Genomic DNA, 27,059 nt, shown 5'->3' with positions numbered 1-27,059 from the left:
GGAGCCCTGCGAGGGACACTGCAGTTGAAGATGTCTTTTTGAGAGATCAAAAGTTGAACTTTTTAGGTTCGTGCACTTGCAGGTCAGTGCTGGGACCTTTGAAACCACCACGTCTGGACTGGTAATCATACTGGGCTTTTTCCCAGTGGGCTGACACACTTTTGGTCCAACTGGTCAATTGAATGGCTGCTGTGCACCAGCCTTCCAACACTGACAGCAGCCCATTGGTTCGTTTTCATTACTGACACTGTATTGCTCAACCCTACCTTTGCTGTGTGCTCACTGACCCTATAGGTTGGAAGAAGTGACGAAAAGGTGACGCTGAATCCACTTAAATTTACTTAATCCTCCGATTATATGATGATATGGGTGCCGAGTGCTCTGAGCTGCTTGAGGAGGTTATTTTGAATAGTGTGCATCACTATTTGGCCAACAAAGTGAGTAAAACCTGCAGATTTTTTTCATTTGATGAGAATCAGTATTTACTTTTTGTGTTATCCTCATAAAACAAAATACAGGATAATCACGTAGTTTTGTTTTTTACGACCCGCACTGAGCCAAACAGAGACGTCTCTGGTACCTGATAGGACTGGTAAACGGCAACGAGCCAACGACGACTACAGCAGAGGTTGTTATATTCTCACGTTGGGGAATATAAAACCCATTTCAGATACACATTGCTTCATGACACACTGCTCACAGAGAAAGGATATTTTTGCTTCACCAACAAATCCTTCCTTTTGTAATTAACATGATATAATTGTCAAGGGGCCGCAAGCCTATCTATTTTTGTTTCTACTCTCATAAATAGACTTTGGCCTCTTTCTGATAAATCTCACAGAATGTAAGTAGCTACAGGATATAAGAAACAGGAAGATGGTTTTTGGTGCCTTACTGGACTGCTTACCAAAGGCTGAAAGGCATTTAAGATGATTAACTTGCATTTTTATGCCTTGGGCTTGCTTCCTGAAAGAAAATTAGGAGTTGCACTTCTGTCAGATCAATGAAATTATGTTTTAGCCATTTTGGGCATTTGCCCATTTACATATTTAATCTTCCACACTTAACTTGAACAAAATCTTTTCTTTTAGTATTCTTCAGTCCCTTTGGGTGAATGAGAACATACCAAAGTGAGCTCACACATATTCACTGCAGCTGTTTGTTGATATGGACTACATGTAGTCCTGAAATTGTTGATTTAGGAGGAGATCATTTGAACTTTGTTTCCTTTATTCGTCTCTGTCCTTTTATCCTTGTCTAACCATCAAGATCCAGCGTAACCCACCACGTCTTCTTGCTTTTTTATGCGTGATGTGTGTTGCACTGCTATCACCTGGCTTCATTTAACTGCTGTTGCAGGCTGAGATCTATTTTATTCTTGCGTATTTACACAAGGTTTACTATTTTTACAGTGCAGGTGCTTGGAAACTAGATCTTATAACAAGGTGTGTCTAAATAAAGAAAATGAAATGATGGTATAGTGGATAAGATATATTCAGGTCGTAGATGAGTCAGATGAGCCATATTCACCTCTGGACTGTTTCCTGTGCAGCTGTTCGATCATTCAATAACTCTCACTGTGTCCATTTGCACTTGGAGCTCTGAAAAACGTGCCCGATCACCTCTGCTCCAACAAATCTGTGATCCTACAACTTCAATTTTCTGTTTGGTGGTGGGAAGAAGTCAGCAGATTTGGACATTGGTGCAGAAGAGTAAGAAATAATGAGACATGTTATTGATGGCACTGCATCTTCCCAGTATCACTTGCTGCCACCACATCGTGCTATTGGTTAGAGCTTCCAGGATTATTATTGTTATTTACTGAAAAGCTGTTGAGCAACTTTAACCAAAGAAGTTGTCGTAGGATTTGTCAGTTATTATCAGAGCTTTGTGAGAGAGACAGACCCAACACGCTCCCAGGCCTGTGGCTGAAAAGCTCGGTCAGTCGTTTCTCATGGATTCATCTTTTTTGACACAGCGGTGTCCCAAATGGGAACAACCGAGGAAGAAAAAAAAGTTTCTATAGCAGCCGCTAGTCACTCCTTTACTTCAGTGCTTTATGAGTTACCCAGTTATACATGAGAATAGCCTCTATTTCACATGTAGAACTGATCAATGGTGCCTACGGATTCTAAGTCAAGTAAAATATTTGGTTAAGTGATGCATCTGTATAATCTGAGTGCTAAATACAGGCTGCTTTCCCCATCTTTATATAGATATACACTGCAGTGCTGGTGCAGAGAAAGATGTAGCACGTGGGCAACGACTTCAGATGACTAAACCTTTTGAGAAAATACTTTAGGGCACATGTGTCAAAGCCAAGGCCCGCGGGCCACATCCGGCCCGTGAGATCATTTTATACAGATGTACTATTATTGTTATGCATGGCTCAGCGATATGAGGCGCTAATAATATACAAACTACAGATCCCATAATGCAGTGCTGCAGCCTCCTTGCTGAACGCTAGGCTAACTGGGAACATCAATCAAGTCAAACTTCTGTTATTGTGAAGCTCGCCGCTCACTATGGTGGAGAGAAAAGTTGACTCTGAAAGCAGAGCCTTTCAGCGCCGGTGGGAGGCTGAATATATGTTTACAGACATGCTGGTAAAGCCGTGCGTCTTATTAGTGGAGCTAACGTGGCTGTAATGAAGGAATTTAATTTAAGACGGCACTACGAGACAAAATGTCAGGATAAGCTGAAAAACCTAAATGCAGAAACTACAGGAAGTAGAAGAGCTGAAGAAGAATCTGACATTTCAGCAGACGTTTGTCACCAGAGCAAAATCACAAAGTGAAGCTGTTGTGAAAGCAAGTTTTATCGTAGCAGAGGAGCCAAAGCAGCCCGGTACCGCTCTGAAGAGCTGCAGGATGAAGCTGTGGACGGCTTGTGTCCAGACAAAATGCAGATTTTGGAAAATGTGAGCCTGAGCAGAAATACGATTGCTGATCGGGTTTGTGAGACGGTCACTGATTTAAGAACACAGCTGTGTGAAAGAAGCAAAAACTTTATTGCATACTCGGCTGTGGATGAAAGTACAGACATGATGGACACTGCACAGCCGACCATCTTCATCCGTGGAGAGGAAATATTGAACATTAAATCGATGCACGGGACATGGGAGAAAGAAAAATTAAGACGGAGTTTTGCGAGATCTTGCAAAACAAACTCGAGATCTCGCAAAAGTTGAATTCCAACAATGGCGGCAGCTACTTAGTTGTAATGTTACTCTTTCTGGGTCACAAAATACACTTTTAAGATATTTTGAGGCGTGAATGTAGTTGTGTAAACGTCAGATATTTGCTCGGTTTACAAGACATCACATATTTGCAAAAGTGCTCCGACGTTTTCGGAGATGTATGAAACTTTTGCAAGATCTTGCAAAAGTCCGTCTTAATTTTTTTTCTCCCATGTCCCCTGCGGGGCTCCGTACGAGACAACGACAGGAAAAGACATTTTTTAAAACGTATGTCAAAGTGTAACCGACGTGAAACTGTCCTGGGACAAACTTGTTGGACTTACAACAGATGGAGCGCCGGTGCTGTGCGGTGAAAAAAGCGGACTAGTCCGCAGGATGCGAGTAAAGATGCAGGAGAACTGTACCGGTGAGTTAACAGCACATCACTGCATCACACACCAGGAAAGGATGTGTGGTGAAGTCCTAAAAATGGAGCATGTAATGATCACCGTGACGCAGACCGTAAATTTGATCTGAGCAAAAGTTAAAATCACCGTCAGTTTCAGTCTTTTATGTGGGAAATAGATTCAGAGTTTGCCGACATTCCTTCATACAGAGCTCCGCTGGCTAAGTTGGGGAAAAGTTCTCAACAGAGTTTTTGAGCTCAGCAAGGAAACCTGTCACTTCATGGACATGTACGATGCGGTGAAGACATTTCAAGTGAAGCTGCCACAAATGCACCAGTGCACCCTGCCTCACTTTCCCTGTTGCCAAGTAATGTTGAACCAAGTCAGCGCACTTTGCTGAGCTGCACCTGTGCAGATTCAGATGCAGCTGCAGTGTAATGATGCACTCAGGGAAAGTACGACACTGAATGTCCCGCACAGTTTATTAGCTCCACTCCTGCAGCTCCGTCTACATGCGGCTCCAACCTTGTGTTTGCTTTCATTTACTTTTTCTGGGGTTTTGGCAGCATGTTCATATTTCTAACTTGCATAATTTTGACAGGATATATTTTTATGAAGAGCAAAATATTTAAAGTTAAAGTTTATTTTTTTAAAGTTTATTTAATCTGGAATAATATTCCGGTCTGTTTTTATTCACATTTATATTTAAAAAACGTGTGTTCAATAAATGTTTATCTTGTTTGGCCCGCGACCTAAAGTGTGCCTTGAGTTTGACACCCCTGCTTTCGGGCTTCATGTATTCCTAAGAGAGAGAAGAACATTTTTCACTGTCACAGAGAGCATCTATCTCTGGATATTTCACATTCAACACGTTCACACATCAAGACCATTTTGTCCTGCATATGTATGACTTAAAAACAATTAATAGCCAATCATTAAATTTCCATCTATATAGAATTTGCTTAAACTTCATTTCAACATGCATAAAGTCAAATGGAGCCATTACTGGATGGATACTGCATTGGCTAAGTGGGCACATGTACAGTGTGTACAGGCTGCTTCCTTTAAATTAAAAGACTATTGAAGATTATAAAAATATTTTTGTATATTTGTGAATTAAATCATGCCATAATAATGACCATAAGTCAACTGAAAACTCAGAAGGACAGCGAACAGTATACTGAAGCATGAACTATCAGCAGATGTGCAACTACTGTAGTCTCCTGGGAACAATGTGAAGCTAATGCTGTTAGCCAAAATCCAATGCTAGCAACACCAGACTGGTTGCAGAGGATAGTTGATATAATTGTGGTCTTGTGTGAATATACTTTGTGTAGAAGATGCACATGAAGTACATAATGGATGCATGAATCTATTATTTTTAATGGAGTTCTTATCCTGAAGTTTAACCCTTATTTATCACCTAATAACACACGTGCAGCTAAATGTTCTCTCTCTGGCCTTTACATGAACAAGCCCACGTTACTATTCTGATCAAACACACAAGAAGCTGCAAAATCTCTTTATAATAATAACAAGAAAAGAAGATTTATCAAAGAGTTTGCCACACTGCCACCAATACCTACATGATTCTGTTGTGGATGCTAAAAATGCACAAGAAGCTGATGAAAGAAGCAGAAAGAAACACTTGTGCAGGTTCAAGTGGCCCAGATAAGAGCCTCAAGTGTCTTCCATCATACTGTAATTAACTGTTGTCAAAGTGATTAATCATGTGTCTACAGGGGTGGAGTGCAGGAGGTTGCCGGCATTTGTTGAGTTGATTTTGAGGCAGACAGACAATGTGTTTGCACTTCAGTTACTGCTGAAAGTTAGAACTGCATCAAACATCCGGAAATACGTCTACTAGACTGAGACGGCAGCATTGTAACCTGCTGTATGTAAGACAACGTGCACGCTTTGATTTGAGTGACAGGAAGGAAGAAAAAGTACAAGAGTGATTTTCAAGCTTTTTGCTTTACACTTGTACAAATAAAATAAAATATTCTAATCTTACTTATTATTGTCTCTGTGAGGTAAAGCTTGTGCTCCCCAAGCGTCACAAATATCAGTATGGATGCTCATACTCTGAGGTAGTGAGGCTTGATAGTGAGAGATGATACAGCACAATCATAAAGCTATGCATTTCTTTGTTGTTGTTATTTACTATAGGTGCTGAAAAAAGCCTGCCAAGTGCAACTAGCAGAAAATAAAAGTTCTTCAGGCAAAGATCAGACGTTTTCTGTAGACCTTAAAAAAAGCACCGTTTGATAATTATATAATTATGCCATCTTTTCAATATCAAGGACAAAAGAAACGTTGGAGTTTGCCCCCCACACCTTTCATAAAATTTGCTCTCCACCACAAAAAATGTGAAGCACAATGAAGTAAAGGTGAGAGGAATAATGTTGCTCCGGTAGAAATTCTGTCACTAGCAGATTTTTATATTACTCACGTTAACTGTGTTTTTTCTAAGCCTTTTTACGCCTGTCATCATTTCACTAAGCATTTGAAAAGAGGCCTGAAGAATAGCCAGTGGTTGGGTGCTGTGAGTGAGCACTACCGAAGGGCCAGAGGAGAACAAAGAGCCCACTGCCAATTTGATTATAATATCACACCTTTTCAGAGAGTTAATGTGGTGTCTCAGATGTCAGACCGCTCTCTTTCTCTCGATCTGTTCTCATCCTTTCCTCGCTTATCCCCATCATTTCTCTGTCTGTCTCTCTACCGCTCTGTTCTTCTCATCCTTTCTTTTCTCCCGGCTTTGTGGCCTTACTTGAGAGGCTTTGATAAAAAAAATCCTTTCAAGGTAGAATGCGATGGCCTGAAATGTCATTCCCAGATCAGATGTTGCTGAAACGAGGCCCGTCATATCATTCGGTGCGCTCGACTTCATTAGTTCTTTGTTCGGTTTTACGTCAGCTTTCGTCGCCGCAATCGCTCAATGAAATCACCTGTGGGTTCCTAGTTTTTCTCCCACTTATGTTTTACAAAATGAATTATACTGTACGTAGAGAAGGAGACGGTGCCATTCTTCAAACGAATAAAGGAATTTCTCTCATTCTGGCGTCCATTCTTCTAATAGTTCAAGAGTTCAGCAGAGGTTTCATTTCTAAATAAAACTCAGCAGCTCTTGACAAAAATATATCTGCCTCAGTCAAACTGAACTAAAAATAAGACAAAACTGCTCATTAAACACTGAATTGTCTATTTAAAGACTCGTAGTAATTTATACAGCAGTTATTGTATAACCCTCTGACCACTGGTGGTGGTCAGAGGGCCCGGTGGCGCCAGTGTCCGGCAGCCTCGCCTCTGTCAGTGCGCCCCAGGGTGGCTGTGGCTACAATGTAGCTGCCATCACCAGTGTGTGGATGTGCGTGTGAATGGGTGGATGACTGGATGTAGTGTGAAGCGCTTTGGGGTCCTTAGGGACTAGAAAAGCGCTATACAAATGCAGGCCATTTACCATTTATTGGTTTACAGGATATGATCCCATGATTTTATGTTGCAGTTTCCTACACATGAACTTCATTGTTATGTTCTTTCTATATGTGTTCGAGACTATAGGACTGCATGACAGAGACAGATACTTAATGATATGTAATGTACAAATAATATAAATCAGTCACAAAACGTGAGGAAATTGGCATTTGGTTCATTACTTGTAACAAGACTGTAGAATAGAGTAGAGTAGACCTTTGTTAATCCCTTGGGGAGGTCCGATCAGGGAAATGATGGTTCTAGTAACACACTGCCATTCCTCCTTAAATACAAATGAGGAAAAACATACCAAGCAGATTCAAGTAGAAAATATGAGCTATTTGTGGGTTGAGCAGCAGAGTTGAGCATGTGGGTTGCACCCGTGAAAATTTTGCCAAATTGCTTATTCTGCTACTGACTCTGAGCTTCTGGTAGCACAGGTGCTGACAATCAGGTGGCTGATTGGTATCTTATTAGCAGCACCTGTGAGCAGCGGCCACTTGGTGTCTGCTCTAAGCATATAATCCCTGACTGATCCAGGTAGGGCCTGTGCCAAAGGGCACCTTCAAGCTGGTTCTCGGCAAAGCCAGTTGCAGCATTATTTGGAGTGAGCCGTAGTACCAGAAACAAATGGATGTGCCCAAGTTTCATATAACGGGCGACATTACATCAAAGAAATATTCAACCAAACACAAATGCCCTTATTTTTTATTACAATTAACCACACGGCGACTCGACTTTGTAAAGTGAAATACCCAGGGGAAAAGCAACTTTTTTGATGGACTATGGCAGCGTTGCTGCTCAGAAGTTTAATTGAGTGTTTCCAGACGGATTAACAAGAGGCTGAAAAATTAAGAAGCTAACTGAGAGGAGTATCTCAATCAGCATGCTGCCAGTGGAAGTTTTCTGACACCTGGAGGGAAAATTCCCTTTCGCTGTAACTCTCGCCCAGAGTGAATGTGAACATCTTTTCTTGGCTAGATACTGCCAGGGAGTTTATAATTGAGTTGAGACTCAGGAAATACTCATTAAGACGTTGTCAGTCGCCAGAGGAGACCACGCTGAATGTGTTTAGACACCACTGAGACTGCAGGTATCCCAGAGCCTTGCTCTTCTCCAGCTGGAGGGCAAAAGTATACGTCTGTGCTCAGGTGTGGATGCGTCTGTGTGTTTTGAAGCCAGCATGTGTGTATTCGCATGTGGTTGTGTGCGAGGGTTTAATAAACTCACAGGTTCACGGAGCACCATCTGCCTGCTTGGCGTTCAATCGAACAGGAGCTGGTTGTGAGGGGCGGAGCTGGTTGTGAGGGGCGGAGCTGTCACCCACCATGTCTGACAAACTATTGATAGAAACACCTGTTGACTGTCTTGCGTTTGCACCCACAGTCTACCACGCAGCAGCTTCTTGAATGAATGGAGTTGATGTCTGGAGTCTGTACTGGCTTCTCGGCTGGTCATCTGCACACAAACCCACAGAGCATTCTCGTTCCCAACGCGCAACATACCGACCGTCTGTCACGGCCCGAGGCGTGACATAGTAACACCAGAGGTACCCTTGCACGTCCTTATGAGACGCTCTGGATTGTTAAAAGCTTTGCAGCTTTCTAATGTAGCCCTAACCTTAGCCTTAACCTGACATTCATAGAACCCGCTCTTACGCCTTGGACCACGTAACAAACAGACGATTTGTCACATAGCGTCGGCATGTTACGTGTTGGGATGAGAACGTGTCGAAACCCAATATAAAAACAGCCTTTTGGGTTAATTTAGCATTTACATGTTTTATTTTTAATGTTTTAGAGTAAAGTACGTAGTCATCCCAGACATTTAAATGTTCAACACTGAACATTGTTTTTAAAATCAATACAAGTTTGAAACAAAAACGTGTTTTTCACTCTGTCTGATGTAGGAAATGTGGGAAATATGGCACTGATAAGAATTAATAAGCATCACTAATCAAAAATACGTGTTGTCGTTATGGGAAAAATTAGCATAAGGCAGAAATAACCATGTAAATGATCCTGTGATATAATCTAAGAGTGGAATCGGCTTAAAATTAAATAGTTTATCTTTATAATAAGTGTAGTGTGTGTATATAATAACTTGAAGAAAGAATAGAAATAATAATAGGAAATAATTTAATGAAGCACGTGTACAACATATGATGTACAAAATTTAAGGGGAAAGCTCTATATGTATAAAAAAGTATTGATTGTTGACTAAAACACAAAAAGTTAAGATGGTGTGAAAGCTGTTGATATAAACATATAATAATAAAATAGAATTGATTACTTTAAAAGCTGATTTTTCTGGAAAAAACTGAACATGTGAATTAATGTGATAGTAGCTGCCACCGTTCACCTGCTGCACACGGCAAATTAATTTGTTTAGTTTAGAATTGGCAGAAATAAATTTTGACCTTGTTGTGCTGAAATCTACTTCTAATAAGAGGTGCTGTGATCTTCTCGCACTCGGGGATCATAAAATGCATCCCTCCGTGGTTCGGTGGCCTCCTTCAACAGGGTCATTGGCAGTTGGGAGAACGGCCTTTTTGATGATATCTGCGCGTGCGTGTCAGATTTGCTGTTTAGCTCAGTCTGCAGTTCCTTATGCTAAATTCAGGTTGAAGCGATAATTAAAATGAGCCTGAAGGTGTGTAGCCAATGATCTCCCTGCCTGTCTCATGAAATTGATTAGAGCAATATCTCCAATGAACAGGCAAAGGTACACATACATGCACACACTGACAACTGCTGCTGCCACTCAGTTTGACAGTGAGCAGAGCACAGGAGGGGTGTGTGTGTGTGTGTGTGTGTGTGTGTGTGTGTGTGTGTGTGTGTGTGTGTGTGTGTGTGTGTGTGTGTGTGTGTGTGTGTGTGTGTGTGTAATATCAGGTCACAGGCCTTTGTCCATAAACAATAACTTTCTCACTAACAGCATTTAAAGATCAGGGGCACGATCAGATTCATAGGTGGTTAAAGGATTTAAGATTATTAATGCAACTGGAGAGAACGTGTCAGACAGTTTATTAGGTACAACAGTGCTGGTTTGGACCCCCTTTTGCATTCAGAGCTGCTACACGTCAGCAGTCCTCTCCTGGGATCAGTTAACTGTGGAGGAAACTTGAGTACAGTGAATTTATTGTCATGTTGAAGAAAGCAGTATGAGATCATGTGAGCTTTGTGACAGGGTTCATTATGCTGCTGGAAGCATCCGTCAGAGGATGGGAGCACTGTAGCCCGTCCACCTCATGGTCCGATATGTTACGCTTTCAGAGATGCTCTTCTCCAAACCTTAGTTGGTTGTAATAGCAGGTTATGTGAGTTACTTCTGCATTCCTATCAACTCAAACCAGCCATTCTGCTCTGACGTCTGACACAAGGCATTTAAACCCAGAGAGCTGCCACTCGCTGGATATTTGTCTCTTTTTCTGACCGTTCCCTATAAACCGTAGAGGTGGCAGCAGTTTCTGAAATAACCAGAGCAGCCCACCTGGCACCGACGGCACTGCCACATCCAACTTAAATCACCTTTGGGATTCTCAGTTTGAACTTTAACAGGATGAACTGAACGTGTCGAAAAACGAAAAGCCATTTTTCTCTATATGACCCCAAAACAGACACAAAACAGAGACAAGTATAAGAAGGAAAAAGACCCCAATGATGAATGATGGGTTTCTTTTTTAGATACAAATATTGGGACAGTTACATAATTTACAAGTTCCAGGGTGTCCATCCATCCGTTTCTGTCCCGGGCACAGTGAGAAGTCTGAGGTGACTTCTCACTGTAGCAGGATCGCTCCACCAGCGTTTTCACTCCGACAGATGGATGACGTTTATTAAGCATGTGACAGTTAACACCTCCAGTGGAGCAAAAACACTGCAGCGAATAAGTAAATGTTGGCTTCACCAGCCCCTTCTCCCTGCTATTCATACACTGCAGTTAACATTTCTATTAGACGCTATTTCAATGATTTATTGTTGCTGCTCTGATCATTACGAGTGTCACTCCCCCTCGCTTTATCTATAAGCTATATTTCTCCAAGTATTGTATAGATTGAAGATGCTGGCAGGTCACAAATGGATTAAATGTCTTATTCTGGTTTATTTTCAGGAGGTCTGCTTTATAACCAAGGCCACAGCCATCTCGCTAGCTTGTGAAGGACTTAATTAGAGTTTTAAGGCTGAATTAAAGTGCATTCAGTTTGGGGTTTAATCATCGACTCATTCTTTAAACTACAACATCTAATCAACAAAAATAGCCAGAAAGGCTGGAGAGGAGATTCTAAAAGCAAGGCAATACTTCAAACACAGTGTGAAGTATAATTTCACTAATCAGAGGGACAAAAATAGTCTTTTCACAAAGTCCGACGGCTGAGAGCACGGTGGAGGATGCTCGAAAAAACATGTGTGCTCTTGACCTTTCATTAGAGATGCAGCGAGCGTTTACTGGAGCTTTAACACTTGTGTTCGAGCAGGAAGGTGCATATAAAGGACCTCACAGTGATGTTAAAATTGTTAGCAACTTAAATGGCTCCTCGTTAACCTCATGGTGTTATTACTCATAGTTCCTTGAATATTCAGGTCGGTATAGATTGTCAACAACATTCTTACATCTTCTGCATACTTCTGAACATTTTTCTGTCTCACTGTGTCTTTTCTTTCCAGACCCTGCCAACCACAACATACGAGTTAGAGATCATGGCCAAGGACATGGCAGGAAGTGAGGTGGGCCTAACAGGAACAACCACCGCCACCATTACCATAACAGATAAGAACGACCATGCCCCAGAGTTCACACATCCGCTGGTGAGAAACTTCCCTTTTTCGCTCTCTGCTTTTTCTTAATGCTCGCTTAGGTTGTTTTTGTCTGCTATGTGAGGTCACTTGTCTCCTGCCTGCAGTTTCCCACCAGAAAAGTCAGAGATTACTGTGGCTAATAAAGGAACTGCGTCTTTAAGAAGTTAGGACATCATAGTACAGATACATCCCAGTGGCATCTCGCTCTGTTATGGAGACAATAAGTTATGACAATAACTGTGACACGTCAAATATAAACATTCAAACAACACCTTTTCAAAGTGAAGTAATAGATTACTGCATATATTTGTGCTCAGGGGAATTAACTGTACAACAGTCAGAATAATGCATATTTAGTTATATGGTGTGAAAACAGAATTTGCTTTCCTTTTCAAGTATTTGTGATCTGAAACGTTAGAGTGTTGACAGTAAGGCTGTTGTAATACCACAATTTAAAAAACACCCAGGAAAATACTGATGCTTGATATTGTTTTGAGCGCCAAGAAGCTAAACTTAAAATAAATATTATTATGTCTTTATAAGCTTATTGGTTCTCTGAAGTTGGGCCTCCACGGTAGTCCCAGTTTCTCATGTGAACCCTTGGGTGCTTTAGACATGCATAAACACATCGTAGACCTAGTTGAACCTGATACACTGACGGCCAGAATGAACAACATAAACCAGCCGCATCATACATCGTCTTATTTTTTGATATTTTCAATTTTGCATTCAGTAAAATTGTGCTTCTTCTTTGCTGTTTTTCCGTGTTTTGTGCCCTGTGGCAGAGACTGAGCCTGAACTCTTGGTAATGTAGTAATCAAGGTTTTTTAAGGCAATGGTTTATGCAGAGTTGCCCTTTGCAGTGACTTGACAGATGGACTTTGTTTATGGAGACATACACTGGTGCTACACTCAGTTGCTTCTACACATACTTCATGTACATGTGTTTGTTCACCCAGCTCATGAACTTGTCTGAGTCAGTGTGACCTTTTGTTTTCTCATATGAAGATATTTCATCCTTCTCTTCAAAAGGTAAAGTTCAAGAAAACCCCGAACAGATGGCAGAAGGTGTGGGTGTGTGATGCAGGTGCAGAGGGCGCATAAGGAAAGCACTGAGCAGGAGGGGCAGCATTCCTTCTTTTGAATGAACTGGACTGTTGAGTTAAAAATCAGCAGAAAGTTAGTCAGGAAATAACATAAAACACATAAAATAACCGTAAAATCGTTCAACAGTCGGCGAGAGAGTGCCCTGTAGTACGCCCTCCACATGAATTTGTCATGAGTTGCCCCCTCGGTTGTTTTGCTGCCTTCGTGCCTCCCGTTCATCTCTGGAGCTGCAAAAACACGGAGAAAGAACGAGGTCCACTAGATAAAGACCCACCTTCCACCTTAAGGTGCAGTTCCAACACTGAGTTGTGTGTTTTTTAATAGAAATGCCCACAGCTGTTGTCAGGTTTTAAGACACATAAAACTTTTGCCCGAACCAAACCTCCCGCAGCCCTCCCATGATGCATCGAGGTGTCAGGGGAGCTTGTAAGGGGCGCAGCTCAGACGTGAAATGTTACAGCTCGGAGGGCTCGGCAGGGCCACGCAGAGTGCACCGTGTCCGTGTCCCAGTTAATGTTCTCATTCCTCACTGGGAAGAGATATGTTTAATGCCACGGAGAAATTGAGCTTTTATAAAACAAGTGTTTGAGGACGTTAAGCTCCCTGTGTAAATCCTTTACCCTGCTCTCTCCCTGACCGCTTCTCAACCTGTCCATGAATCATCTACGACTCCTCGAATGAACGCCATCATATTGTGAGCGTGCGCTGGTGCTAAGCCTGTGTCAGCAGCTGCTCTCGAGCTTTCACCATATAAATTATTCAGCTAAATATTCAAGGCTTTTCATAGAACTTTGTGCAGGCCCTCCTTAAGAAGACTCTCGAGTTGTCTGTTTCTGGTGACACCCCCTCCTGTAGACCACGTGTAAGCTTCAAAAGCTCCTTTTCCAGCTTATGAGAACTCACACAGCGAAAGATGGAGAACAGGATGAAAAGGTGAGTAAAAAAAGAGAATTTTACTCATAGACATAAGTAGAGGCAAGGAAAGGAGAAGAAATCACATTTTCAGGAGACGTTATGCTGTTATTATTCATTAAATGCACTGTTGCTGGATTTTTTTTGAGTTGACATTTTGTATGAATTCAGCAACATAATCCCCACGCAGGGAGCCTCTGTATTTTCTCAGACTTACCTACCACAGCTCTACGCAGAGAGACAACCATCAGAAAGTTTAGCTTCAGACCAGCACTCGTCTACTTGGATCAACCGAACAGAGACTGTTTTCCTTTTCCTCTGTAATTTGTAAAAAAGGCAGGTGAAAAGCCTTTTTTCTCAATTTACCAGTCGATCTACGTCCCTGCCCTCACCTATGGCCACGAGCTGTGAGATCGCGGATACAAGCGGCAGAAATGAGCTTCCTCCGAAGGGTGGCTGGCCTCTCCCTTAGAGATAGGGTGAGAAGTTCAGCCATCCGGGAGGGGCTCAGAGTAGAGCAGCTGCTGCTCCACATCGAAAGGAGCCAGCTGAGGTGGTTCGGGCATCTGATGAGGATGCCTCCTGGGCGCTTCCTGGGTGAGGTGTTCCAGGCATGTCCCACCGGGAGGAGGCCCCGGGGCAGACCCAGGACACGCTGGAGAGATTATATCTCTCGGCTGGCCTGGGAACGCCTTGGTGTTCCCCCGGATAAGCTGGAGGAGGTGACCGGGGAGAGGGAGGTCTGGGCCTCTCTGCTTAGGCTGCTGCCCCCGCGACCTGGCCTCAGATAAAGCGGATGAAGATGGATGGATGGCAGGTGAAAAGAGCTTTCACTGGGTTCTGTGCAGGCCTAGGAAAAGCTAAGTACATGCATGGGAATGAATAAGATGAGGCCAAGTGCTGCTAATCAAATGCATTTTAACTGAGCAATTATCAGAGGAGGGGATGTCACAGCCCGTTTTCAGACTGTGCAGTGCTCAGAGAGCTTCAGAGCTCAGTTAGCATGTAAATGTTAACCTTCTCCCTGTAAAACAAGTGTGGCTTGTTTGGAAGGATATTCAGTAGAAATCACATGACTTTGGACATGCAAGACCAAAAGGGGAATATTTGTCCACAACGCACCACGCTTTGTGTGGCAAAACACAAAGAGAACACATCAGCACTCAGACATCGAATACCAGCTGTCGAGTGGTGGACGGGGATGATCTGGGCTTGTTTTTGTAGCAACAGGACCCGGGCACCTTGCAGTCATTCAGTCTGTGTGACAGCTAAAGCTTCAAGTCTGGACAAATGCTGTGGCACAACCTTAGGAGAGCTTCCCATAAACAAATAGCCACAAGTTTGATCAAATAAAGCTACGCCGAAAAGACGAGCGGGATCGAATAGCTTCACAATGATGCGAGAGATGATGTGAGAGAGCGATAAACTCATAGAAAACAATCACTTCAAGTTATTGATTTTAGTTGTGTAGTTAGTTTTTCACAGTACTCGTTCTGTTTCACTTACGCTTCACATAAACAAACAATGGAAATGAGCAAATATCACGTTTATGCTTTATGAAACAGGATAGAGGTCAGTTACTGTGTTCCTCACGTTAGCTGTGATGCTACGAGCACGTACATCACAGCTGTAAAACTACAGCACTTGTATCTGGTACCTTGGCTATGACAGCCATTCAGGATATAATCCTTATTCATATCTGATGTCACATCTGAGGCTAAATCAAAATATAAATTAAATGCATTTAAATAGCACGATACTGCAGCTACTGTTGATAAATATCTTTTTTAGTGGATACAAAAACTATATTAAAACATGGCTCAGAACAGATTTTCATGTTATTTTAACACCGACACCAGACTTCTTCTAGTGCAGGAGATAATTGGAACAATCTTTCAAAAGTGGATAAAAGCACTGAAATGTGTGAATTTGTCGCTCTGGAGTCATGAATCTGAAAAACAAAATACTTTTAGACACTTGAATTTTCTTTTTTTTCCAACTTATGAAAAATGTATTTTACTCCCAAATCTAATCAGTGGATCGAAATTGGAGATTTTTCTCTTGAGTTGTTTCTGACTTTGTGGACGTCAGATTTACTACTTAAGAACGTCTTTATAGCTTCTTTTACTGGTTTTTAATGGAAACACCAGATAATTGCAAAGTGCATTATTTATTTAGGAATACTGAGAGGGGATTTAAAGTTACTTCCATGTTTTGCCACAAAATGAAAACAGGTCCAAGTCACAGCACACGACTGTGCAGGTTGAGGCAGCATCCTTTTTATCACTTTGATAACACTTTGATAACTGTGATTCATATCACTATATTTGAGCTTCCACTGCCAATTAATTCCTGTGTGTTTAAGTGAATTTCATGTTTTCCCAGGATGCAACTTCACCTACAGGACGCACTGAATATGCTCACACAAAGACAGATGATCATTTACACTTACACCCGCAGTGTGAGCGTAAATGATTATCACTGTTATCATTTCATACAGTTTTAATTCAGATTCCTCTTGCTGCAGTCTCACTAATCCACTCGCCAACCCACCAGCCCCTCACGGAGCCCCACTACAAATCCTTAGCCAGCTTGAATAAGCAGCTTCCACGAGCTGTAGGTGAGAGCTGGGAAGGCAAACAGGCGTCCAACCAGGAGATGTGGCTAAACAAAAGTGCTACATAATAACACAAGTTGGCAAAATTTTAAGATTACTGAAAAAGTGCTGGCAATTTATGTACATTTTTTTAAATCTTTAAAAATAATTTTCTTTGGAGAGTTGTACCCATTTTTAAAACAGGCCAGTGAGCTTTAATAAAAGGGAGTATTAGGGGTGCAACGATACGGTTCGATACTTTGGTGTCACAGTTCGATATTTTTTCAATACAAAAAAAAATGTTCATGCTTTTTTAATTTGTCATTTATTAAAATTATAAATATATATTTTAACTCAAAAGTACAGTTTTTAAATTTAATGTTGCTGAAACAACAAAGTAATAAAAAAATAAATCTATCTGATGGAGGAATCGCTCATCTTTGGAAAAGAGAGTTTATTACAGAGAAATGGCTCTTTCAAAATAAAAGCTCTACTATACGCTTCTTCTGGGCTATATTCTCAGCAGCATATTAAACATATCAGGTCCCCATAAGGAGAATCCTGTGCTAACGGCTGTCTAAATGACTCGGGTAAAGTTTGTAGCATGCTGCTTGTTGTTTTTGTCTGCTTCCACTTGTCTTTGCACTAGGATGCTGTCGGAGTAAATGTGCAGTCATATTCGTTGTGTTCCCACTAGTGCTGTCAGCGTTAATCTGAAATGACGTTAACGCCACAACACGGCAAATCTCCGTTAACGAGCTAACTGCGCTAACGCACTAGTTCCCACCCATGTAATTGAGCATTGCGTGGCACATCCAACATACTGTTTTACTTTAGTCCATGACTCACTTACCTTCAGGGTCATACGTCACATGAAAACCAAAATAATTCCAAACGCCAGATCTGAATGAGGGTGGGGGAGGTTCAATTTGCCATGTTGCAAGGAGAGCTTAGCTTCTGTCTGCTAGCTTGCGCTGCGCTCAGTGAATCTGCGTTCGACTACTCCGCCTAGGCTGCACTGTCGAGCACAGATCCACTGAGCGCTCAACACAGACAGCATCGTCAGAAGGAAAGTTGATAAAATAAATTAAAAATGTTGTATTGTTCGATACATATGCGTACCGAACCGAAAGCTCTGTATCGAACGGTTCAATATCGATACGAGTATCGTTGCACCCCTAGGGAGTATGTCTGTTCATTTTGGTTCTCTTTTGTTATCTGCTGCCCTGCTGCACGCTAGTAAGACAGGGGTGGACTCACAGATCTTTATGTATGGTTTCAGTCAAACGAGAGTACTGATAGCATCGATCATAAGTCAAAATGTAACTTCCACGTTTCTTTTCTTCTGAACTTTTTGTGATTAGTGCTTTAAAATATTAACAACAAAACTAAAGAATCTGAGGTTGCACTCCCTGCCCCGTTAAAAATGAATGAGATTCATTTTCAGGGGTAAGAAGCAGCTTATAGTTAACAGATAAGTGATCCTTAATGTTGCAATACAACCTGCCTGAAGAGTCACTGGTGCAACGCTGAAATATGAACATGGAGAGAATGCTTAAAACCTTCTTTATGAAAAATGGCAGAATTAGCTGCCAAACCGCCGTTACTTTTCTCCTTAGTAAGTTCTTTTTAAGGATGGATGATTCCGTATAATCAATCTGCCATTTTTAAAATCGGAAGCTGAGGTATTCCTCACTAGGAAATTTATTACATTTTCCTACTGAAGCTCCTTCTGTAGGGGAATGTGCTCTGGCCTGATTAATTTTATAGTGAGGGTCTAATCCGATTTTTATGAGGAGAAGAAACAAGAAGACAAAATTATGTAGTAACCCTTAGCTCTGTCGTCTGAAAGGCTCGACGTGTGTGCTCCTGTCACGAAGATGGATATTTCTCCTGATGAATTTTATCTCCCGGTCGCAGCTGGATTTTTATTATCTATATGCATTTACTCAAAGTCTCTGAGACTTTCTGCTATGCTGAACTTGATATTCCTCTGTCTTAATAACAGTACTGTTAAACCTTTCACAGCTGATGTTGCATTAGAGCAGACGCTGATGTAGTCGTGCACCTTTTGCCCTGCCCTGTTATTTGGTTCATCCTCCTGCACCAGTATCCCGATCTCTCCTCCACTCTGTTCCTTCTACACTTGCATTACTTGTCTCCCCTCCACTCTTCAGCAGCTCTGTTAATTCTGCACCATGTCTGACTGGTCCTATTCCCCTCCTGCTCCTCATACCGACACTGTGATGGACCTTATCTCTCCTGTCACTCACGCTCCTGACAGCCATTGCCCAGATTTATTTTCCCCCTCACTCAATTTTGCACTCTCTTTGCCTGCCTGTCTTTCAGTTTACTTCCCTTCTTCCATCCTTTCACTTTTTCCCCGCTCTCCGCTTTGCGATGACCACGAGAATATGCTCACCTGCAATCCGTCTGTCCCGCTGATAAAGACATTTGTGGTGATGAGCACAGCACCAGGCGTAGTGCGGCAGGGCCACGTCAGTGTTGTTCTATCTTGGGGGATGGCTAACAGGTGTCATGGATTAGCTGAAAGCCTTGCATGATTGCTTCACTGGCTCTGAGCTACACACAGCACTTTACTCTGGATGATGCTGAGGCGTAGCTGGCCTGAAATGGGACTGGATCGGTGTGCCGTATGACAAGTCGGAGGCATATTTCAAGGGAATATAGTACACGTGTATTTGTGAGTGTCCTCGTGCAGTTGTTAGACAGAAAGCAGCGTGAATGGATCAGGTTAGATTAACATCTTGGGTGAGAAATTCATAGAAAAACTTGAGCCTTTGTCTTCTGCGGCTTTCTTTATATGGTTGGAGTATTTTACTGCCATTCTTTGGCTTCACTTGGAGGCTCAATAGAAGGCTGATCTGAGTGATCGTGTTTCTTTTCTTTTTTTCTATTGATGAAACATAATTATCTCGAGTGATTCATCCAGAATAGCAGCGCCTGATAAAGAAGTGATTTCATATTTCTGCTAAAAACAAAACGCTGCTGTCCCTGCCCAGGGGACCCCAGAGTTTGTAGGCCTAAAGTTGGAAAGCAGCCTATTCAAAGTTCACCGACGATGAATCTAATGTTTGATTCTCGACTCTGATGAAACATGAACTCATTCTTTGAAACCATCAGTGCAGGAACCAAAACTGCATGTTGGATTTTGTCTTCAGTTTTGTCTTCTGCAGAAAAGGGTGGCTGTTAATAGATTGCATGTAATCAATTATATTTTAAAGGGAAAAACTATTTTCAGCTCAGGTCCAGTTTTTAAAAAATATGCCCATGTTTTTATGTATCAAAGTAGGTCGTCCTCTCAGGTTCAGCAGTTGCCTGATTTACCAAAAAAGAGCTGCAAAATGACTGTTTTTGGACGAGTTTATTGCATCAATGCATAAAGGGAAAAAACAAAACTTCTGCTTTTTATGAATCTGTTTTGTTTTCTTAAGTAACTGGAAGTACTCTGCAATCATGATTCTGTCCATAAAAAGCAATAAATGATTTAAACTTTATGTAATCTTGAACCTTTCCTGCAACTGCTGCTGTTTGAAATTTGCTGATTCACTTCTATGGACCTCAGGCTCGGGCTTTCTGCTGCTCTGCCCCCGTCTTCCTCTGAGATAAGAAACATCCCTTTCCTTCCTCTTTTTAAGTCCAGACTCAAAACTCACCTGTTCACACTAGCCTACTCCACATAAACTTTTCCATCCTGCTACTTTAATTTATTTAGTTGCTCTATGTTTTATCCTTATTATTTTGTAAATTGTTACGTCTGTTGTTGTTATTGCTTGTGTACAGTGTCCTTGAGTGTTTTGAAAAGCGCTTTCTTAAATAAAAATGTGTTACTAAGCTTGCAGACAGGAAACTGGCTGGAAAAGCTATAGGCTATTATGCAGAGACCAAATAAACAATAAGCTTCTCTTTAGCATATTTTGTAATTTTGCAAAATACCAATTAAAAAAAATTATCTGCAAACTCATGTAAAACATCTGTGTTGTTCTCTGATAATCATCTTGTTGCGTCCTGACTAAGCTGAAAATGAGCATGTCGACAGTGATGTCCTGTTTCCATCACAGCCAATCAGAGGCTGGGCTGATAAAGACTAGTGCAGAGTCATTTGACCTGGGAATAAAAGCAAATTGTACTCTTTCCCACTGAAGAAAAAGCCAGGCGTTACTTTATTAAAGCAGTTTTTTTTAATCTCAATTGCACAGGGACTCTAGAAACTGATTTAGCTGCAAAGTGCTAAATTGAACTATGGAGGTTTTACAGGAGAGCACACAAGTGAACTGCAGCACAAAGTTGGAACTGTCAGATTGTTGTCAGAAAGTTAAAAACTTCTCAGTCTTTGGGCCATTCCAGATGGACGAGCCGGCGCTCAATCATACATCAGTTGCTACACTTGAATGGCTGACCTTGCTTCTTTTTTTTTTTTTTTTTTTTTTTTTTTTTAAATGACATCAGAAACAGCAGTATGCGACATTACGTGATGGCAGAGCTTCAGTTCATCCTTTGTCATTTTTTTTTTTTTTTTTTTTTTAATAAATAGGACAGGGGGAATGAATGAGAGAAAGAGGGGGAGAGAAAGAAAGAAAACCAAAGGGGAGAAGAGACGGTGAGAAGGGGGGGGAAGAGAGAGAAAAAAAAAAAGAACTCCTGGGTCACCTGTATGGAGAAAAAAAACAAACAAACAAAAAAAACAAACAGGGGAGACAGCAAACAACAAAGAGCAACATAATAATAGAGAAAACAAAGCACCATCACAATAAACTAGCTAGTCATAGATATCAGTATTTACTAAATAATAAACGATATTGTGCAGCACGCAAGATAGACAGCGCACAGTGTGCTTTGAGGCAGCAGCCAAGAAAGCTTTAGTCCGCGTCTGTGAATACCCATGTGTGCATACCTGTGTGCATACCTGTGTGGATCAGCATGCTTGCATTCCAAAGGTTTCTCCATGTAATGATCTGCTAGGGAGTGTGGGGGGGGCCACAGCCCCGTCCTCCAGGGTGTGAAGCGGGTATGGAGGAGATCAAAACTCCAGACATCCAGAGGCCCCCAGAACACAAGAGACCATGGAAGACCAACAGAGGGGCAGCCGCGCCACTGTTCCAGTAAGAGCTGAGGAGAGTCCCAGATGAGGGCTCGCCCAGCAGCCGCGGAGCAGAAGTCAGGGGGAGTTGCAGTGACGCGCCCGTGAGCTCCGCCGGCCCCCAGCTGTGCCTGAGTGACCGAGCCCCAGGCCGAGAGGCCGGGGGCACCCCACCTCCAAAGGGGCCCGAGCGAGCCCCAGGCCCCAGGCCCCGACAAGCGGCCGCCAAGGAGTGAGCCGGTGTGTACCCGGACGCCCACCCCCAGACACAAAGAACCACCAACACACCGACACCTGAGGGAGTCCGCCACCGGCAGGGGAAGTGGTGGTGGGTGGAGATAGGCCTCCAAACCTTGGAGGGCCTGAGGTGTCCCCAGAGAGGTGGCGTCTGATACCCAACCTGACATATAGACACAGACATACAGGCACACACAGACACAAACATCCATTCCCCCCCTCATGCTCTCATATGCACTTACTCCACACTCAACCAACGTGGAGACAGACATAAAGAGACGCTGTACACACGATCACACTCCCCAAGCGTACTCTACAAACCGGGTCTAGGTACCCTTGCCCCTGGAGGGGGGAATTGCACCCAGACCCAGGTGGTGTTACCCTTTTCACTGCGGTGGGGAGAGGCAGACCGCCCCGACTCCGCAGCAGCAGGGAGGCCCCACACCCCAGACCGCAGTCGGACGGCCAACTCCTCCTACTAGCCCTCCCGCTCCAGCAGGCCGCAGAGAATGGGGGTGGGAGAAGACTCCAAACCTCCCCCCACCCGCTGACCTTGCTTCTGAGGCATATGGGTTTTTAATGCCTGCCTGTATCCTGGAATATTTTCGTTAACTAGCTTAATTGACAAATAGAGAATCTGAAAAGCTGCTTTGCTAAATGTCAGATTCATCAAAAATCTATCTCTGGAAGCAGCCTGCACACAAGCTGTAGAAATTTAATAAAGACACAGGTAAGCTCATTAACTCCCCAGGCACACTTACTGTATGCAGGATTAAAGCTGTGAGCAGTGTAAAAAGCAAGTGGAGAGGCTAGACGGAAAAGTATTCCATGCCTGGGTGTGGGATTGGGTGAGAAGATGAGCAATCACATGCACAATGGTAGCTTGTTGCAAATATTTGCAATGTCTACACCTCGTTCTGCTGAGAGCTAAGCTGCTTTCAAAAGCTGATAAAGGAAAAGCAAAATATGTGTGATTCTTGTCTAACTGAGGTTTCTTTCTAACCTCTATGTTTTATAGAGCCACCAAGGGGCGAAAGTAATGAGATGGCTTCATCCTTAATCAACTGAAAAGTCCTGAAAATGTTCATGATTTTTGGATTTCTCTGAGTCATATATTTTTCTTTCAGATGGTCTAAGAAACTGTCCAGTAAAAAGAAAAACCCACTAACTAACTTATCAAAAAGGCAAACATCAAACGGCTGTGTCGCAGTGTCTCCCTGCCGTGTCGTGGCAATGAAGCAAATGCTTCTCAGAGGCAAAATAGTCTCATCTTGAGAGATTTAATGTGATGGGCTGCTGTTATGTGTGCTGCATGTCAGAGAAAATCTTTGGGGCAGCAGGGACGTGTCACAAAGTACTTTCCATTAGGACAAACGAACAGCTGCTCAGCTGCCTGTCAGTGTAGCCACAACTGCCATCTGTATTCATAACACTTTGTGACAGACATCCAGGAACAATGTAAGCTGATCTTCAGTCATGTCTGTTTGTGTGTGATTGTACATGCTGCAGTCTTAAATATATGGTTAACTGGAATCGCGCACATTTCTTCTTGTATTTCTCTGTTAGAGGACAGCAAAGATGGATCAATAATATTGATATAGGTAATGGTTTACAGTATTGCACTCAGTGCAGACTAGGGCTGCCACAAACGATTATTTTGATAGTCGACTAGTCACCGATTATTTTTGCGATTAGTCGACTAATCAGATCATCATCCATTGGATGTAAAACGACAGCTTATTGCACCAGCAGCATCTGCTCTTATATAACTATCATTAGCTTACAGCTTTAAGTGTTTAAGGTCTGTGCTAACTAAAAATAAAGACAAGATGATAGTTTATTAAATTTTAATTAAATGTGCAGATTGTTTTGGTGGAGTTTAATAAACTCAGCCGATTTACTCAGGAACAAATAAAATACTGAAAACAGCCAAACAATAACATTAAGTTATCTAAGTGACTCATATATCATGTTTAACCTGAGTAGCGAAAGGCGGCGGTGGGTTTGAAAACAATTTGCCGGGAGTCCGGTGTTCTCACGGCTCTAGTTAGCCTAGCCCCCGGTTAGCTATCGAGCTAGTGGGTAACAGACGTCTCCGAAAACATCGGAGCGCTTTTGAAAATATGTGGTGTCCTGATAAACTGAGCAGATATTTGAGGTTTACACAGCTACATTCTCGCCTGAAAATATGTTAAACGTTTATTTTGTGACCCAGAAAGAATAATAAGAGTAATATTAAGACTAACTAGCTGCCGCCATTGTTGGAAACTGAGCTGGGCCGCGCTATGAATTCTGGGACACAGCTTCTTCTTCTTCGGGGTTTAACGGCAGCTGGCATCCTTGTACATGCAGTGCTGCCATCTTCTGTTTCAGTCCGTTATTACACTCTTAAATCCTGCTACTTATTCCTGCGTCTTTTGCGATCTTACAAAGCTTCAAACGACACGTCGACTATTAAATCAGTCGTCGATGATTTTGATAGTCGACGTAATCGTGACTAGTCAACTAATCGTGGCAGCCCTAGTGCAGACACATGTTTACATAGTTCTACTGTTTTTGGTCCTGATGTGTTAGCACCATAGATCTGCACGAGGGCAGGGTTACTGGTTTGAAACAGGCAAAAACTGCCAGCTGCCAATGAAAGACAAATTAAAGGCAGTATAAGAAAAAGGAGGCTTTCTCTGTACTGGTGTTAATGAGGCAGAGCGCATTTAATGTTACTTGGTAAAGCTGACAGATGTGCATACTTTTCCAAGGCTTCACATCTCTGTCTCAGGCGTTTTGCCAGAAGTTAGGGTTTCTCTTGCACATCCATCTGTTGGAGAAGAGGTGGAATGAATGTTGTTGACAATGCTGAGATGAAGGTTTTGTGGTTCCATAAATCAACCAGCTGTTTGGCTTTGGCTTGGAGATGTATGCTGCACGAGGTTAGACGTGCTCTTGAAATGAAGTTGAAAGAAAAACATTAATTTAATGATGAACAGTGTTTAGTTTTGCAGATATTTGACCGTAAAACAACGTGTTAAACAAATGTTCACAGCATTTTGACAAGGTGCATCTTTTTTCCTCCTTTTTAGCATCCTGAGGTACAATGTTCCGCTTAAACGCCACGATCTATGGCACGTAGGGCTGGGCCATATTATACCGTTCACGGTAATACCGGTATAATGTTAGGCAACGATAGGAAAATGAAATATCGCGATAGAATATGAGTAAAACGCGCATGCGCAGTGCCTTTGTTTTCATACGCACATGGCCGATTGTTGAGTGAAACAGATGAACCAGAATTGGTTTGTAAAAATGGTGCAACTTCAGTGATGTGGAACTGGTTTGGTGTTTGTCCGTCAGATACACGACAAAGCACATTTTTTTGCAGAACATGCAAGCGGCCGTCCTTATTGTCATATTTGTCGGACTAAGATGCTCTTAAATCTGGGAGAAATCTGGGTCCTAAACTCCGTATTCTTCAGGTCAAACGAACACTGCAGCATCACTAAGAGTTAAAAACTGCTTCACACCCTGGAGGACGGGGCTGTGGCCCCCCCACACTCCCTAGCAGATCATTACATGGAGAAACCTTTGGAATGCAAGCATGCTGATCCACACAGGTATGCACACATGGGTATTCACAGACGCGGACTAAAGCTTTCTTGGCTGCTGCCTCAAAGCACACTGTGCGCTGTCTATCTTGCGTGCTGCACAATATCGTTTATTATTTAGTAAATATTGATATCTATGACTAGCTAGTTTATTGTGATGGTGCTTTGTTTTCTCTATTATTATGTTGCTCTTTGTTGTTTGCTGTCTCCTCTGTTTGTTTTTTTTGTTTGTTTTTTTTTTTTCTCCATACAGGTGACCCAGGAGTTCTTTTTTTTTTTTCTCTCTCTTCCCCCCCCTTCTCACCGTCTCTTCTCCCCTTTGGTTTTCTTTCTTTCTCTCCCCCTCTTTCTCTCATTCATTCCCCCTGTCCTATTTATTAAAAAAAAAAAAAAAAAAAGACAAAGGATGAACTGAAGCTCTGCCATCACGTAATGTCGCATACTGCTGTTTCTGATGTCATTTAAAAAAAAACAAATAAAACAAAAAAAAACTAAGAGTTAAAAACTGTCTAAATTCTTTCATCTTTAATAAAACGATCAGCATTGCTGCTTTACCAGGTGTAACTATGAAGTTTAACTTCCAGGCATCCATGAAAACAAAATGCATTACATTTAACGGAGTTAGAAGCTAGCAGGAAGCTAGCGGAAGTTAGCTCGCTAGTTTCGCTAGTTACCTAAGCATGATATTGCATGTTCTGACTGAGAGATTTCTGAAAAAAATCAAACGTACAGCTCTGCTATCACTTCCAACATAAATGAAGACAGGAAACTAAACAGCAGTGACGTTTGTAGGGTTACTGAAGTTGGGCTAGCTGGTATATAATGATGTGCTACGTGATCGCTAGCGACACAGCTATGTTAGCATAACATAAACAGTGAAGCTGGAGGACGAACACTAACACTTTTCCACTTATAAAAGTTAACGTTAAGGTTCCTCATGGTTAGAGACAAATGCAATCGCATGGCAGGATGCTGTAAACGGACCAAACTTCAGTCAGGAGAACAACTGAGATAATCCATCCACAATACGAGGTTAGTCATTAATATACTGCAACAACATGGGAATAGAGCCGCTGCCAGAGAATTCAACATTAATGAATCAATGGTACGGAAGTGGAGGAAGCAAGAAGAATGAGTTTAATAAAGTTTGATTTATCTGACTGCTTTGTTTCGCTTAATGTGCCTTATAATCCCGTGCACCTTATGGTCCGAAAAATGCGTACTGCACACTGCAGTTTAATGTTGCAAAGCACCTCTTTTTAACTTCAGTGGATATTATACATGGTTATGCTCAGGATATGTCAGCCCATTTCTACTGGAAATGCCTTTTGGTTAAACTTTCAGCAAGGAATTTGCATTTGCACTGTTACATTTTTATAAAGCTTTAATGTACATAAAAACCAGCTTCTTGTTTAAGTGAAAATAAATGATAGGTTGTCTTTTTGCGCTAGTAATGTTGTGGAGTTGTATTTTGTCTCGCATCAATTATATCGTCAGTTATATCGTTATCGCAAATTTTCAAATATATATCGTGATAAATATTTTTGGCCATATCGCCCTGCTCTAATGGCACGTTCAGTTTGCTCTGCAAATAGTTCAAATAAAGTACAGGCCCTACTTCAGCCATCAGGCAAACCAAGAGCAGT

The 27,059-nt window shown here is 42.0% G+C and overlaps 1 protein-coding gene across 1 annotated transcript in view; it reads left to right on the top strand.

Moving 5' to 3' along the window:
* The window catches only part of cdh13 (cadherin 13, H-cadherin (heart)), a 402,884-nt gene that overhangs the window by 317,051 nt on the left and 58,774 nt on the right, over positions 1-27,059 (top strand). Inside the window, exon 8 of the mRNA XM_080875355.1 lies at positions 11,730-11,870. Coding sequence (XP_080731481.1) covers positions 11,730-11,870 — 141 coding nt within the window. The remainder of the gene's footprint in view (positions 1-11,729; positions 11,871-27,059) is intronic.

Source organism: Rhamphochromis sp. 'chilingali', assembly GCF_963969265.1.
Source record: "Rhamphochromis sp. 'chilingali' genome assembly, chromosome: 2".
NCBI lineage: Eukaryota > Metazoa > Chordata > Actinopteri > Cichliformes > Cichlidae > Rhamphochromis > Rhamphochromis sp. 'chilingali'.
Note: the sequence above shows the minus strand (reverse complement) of the source record. Positions and strands in the feature narration are given on the sequence as shown.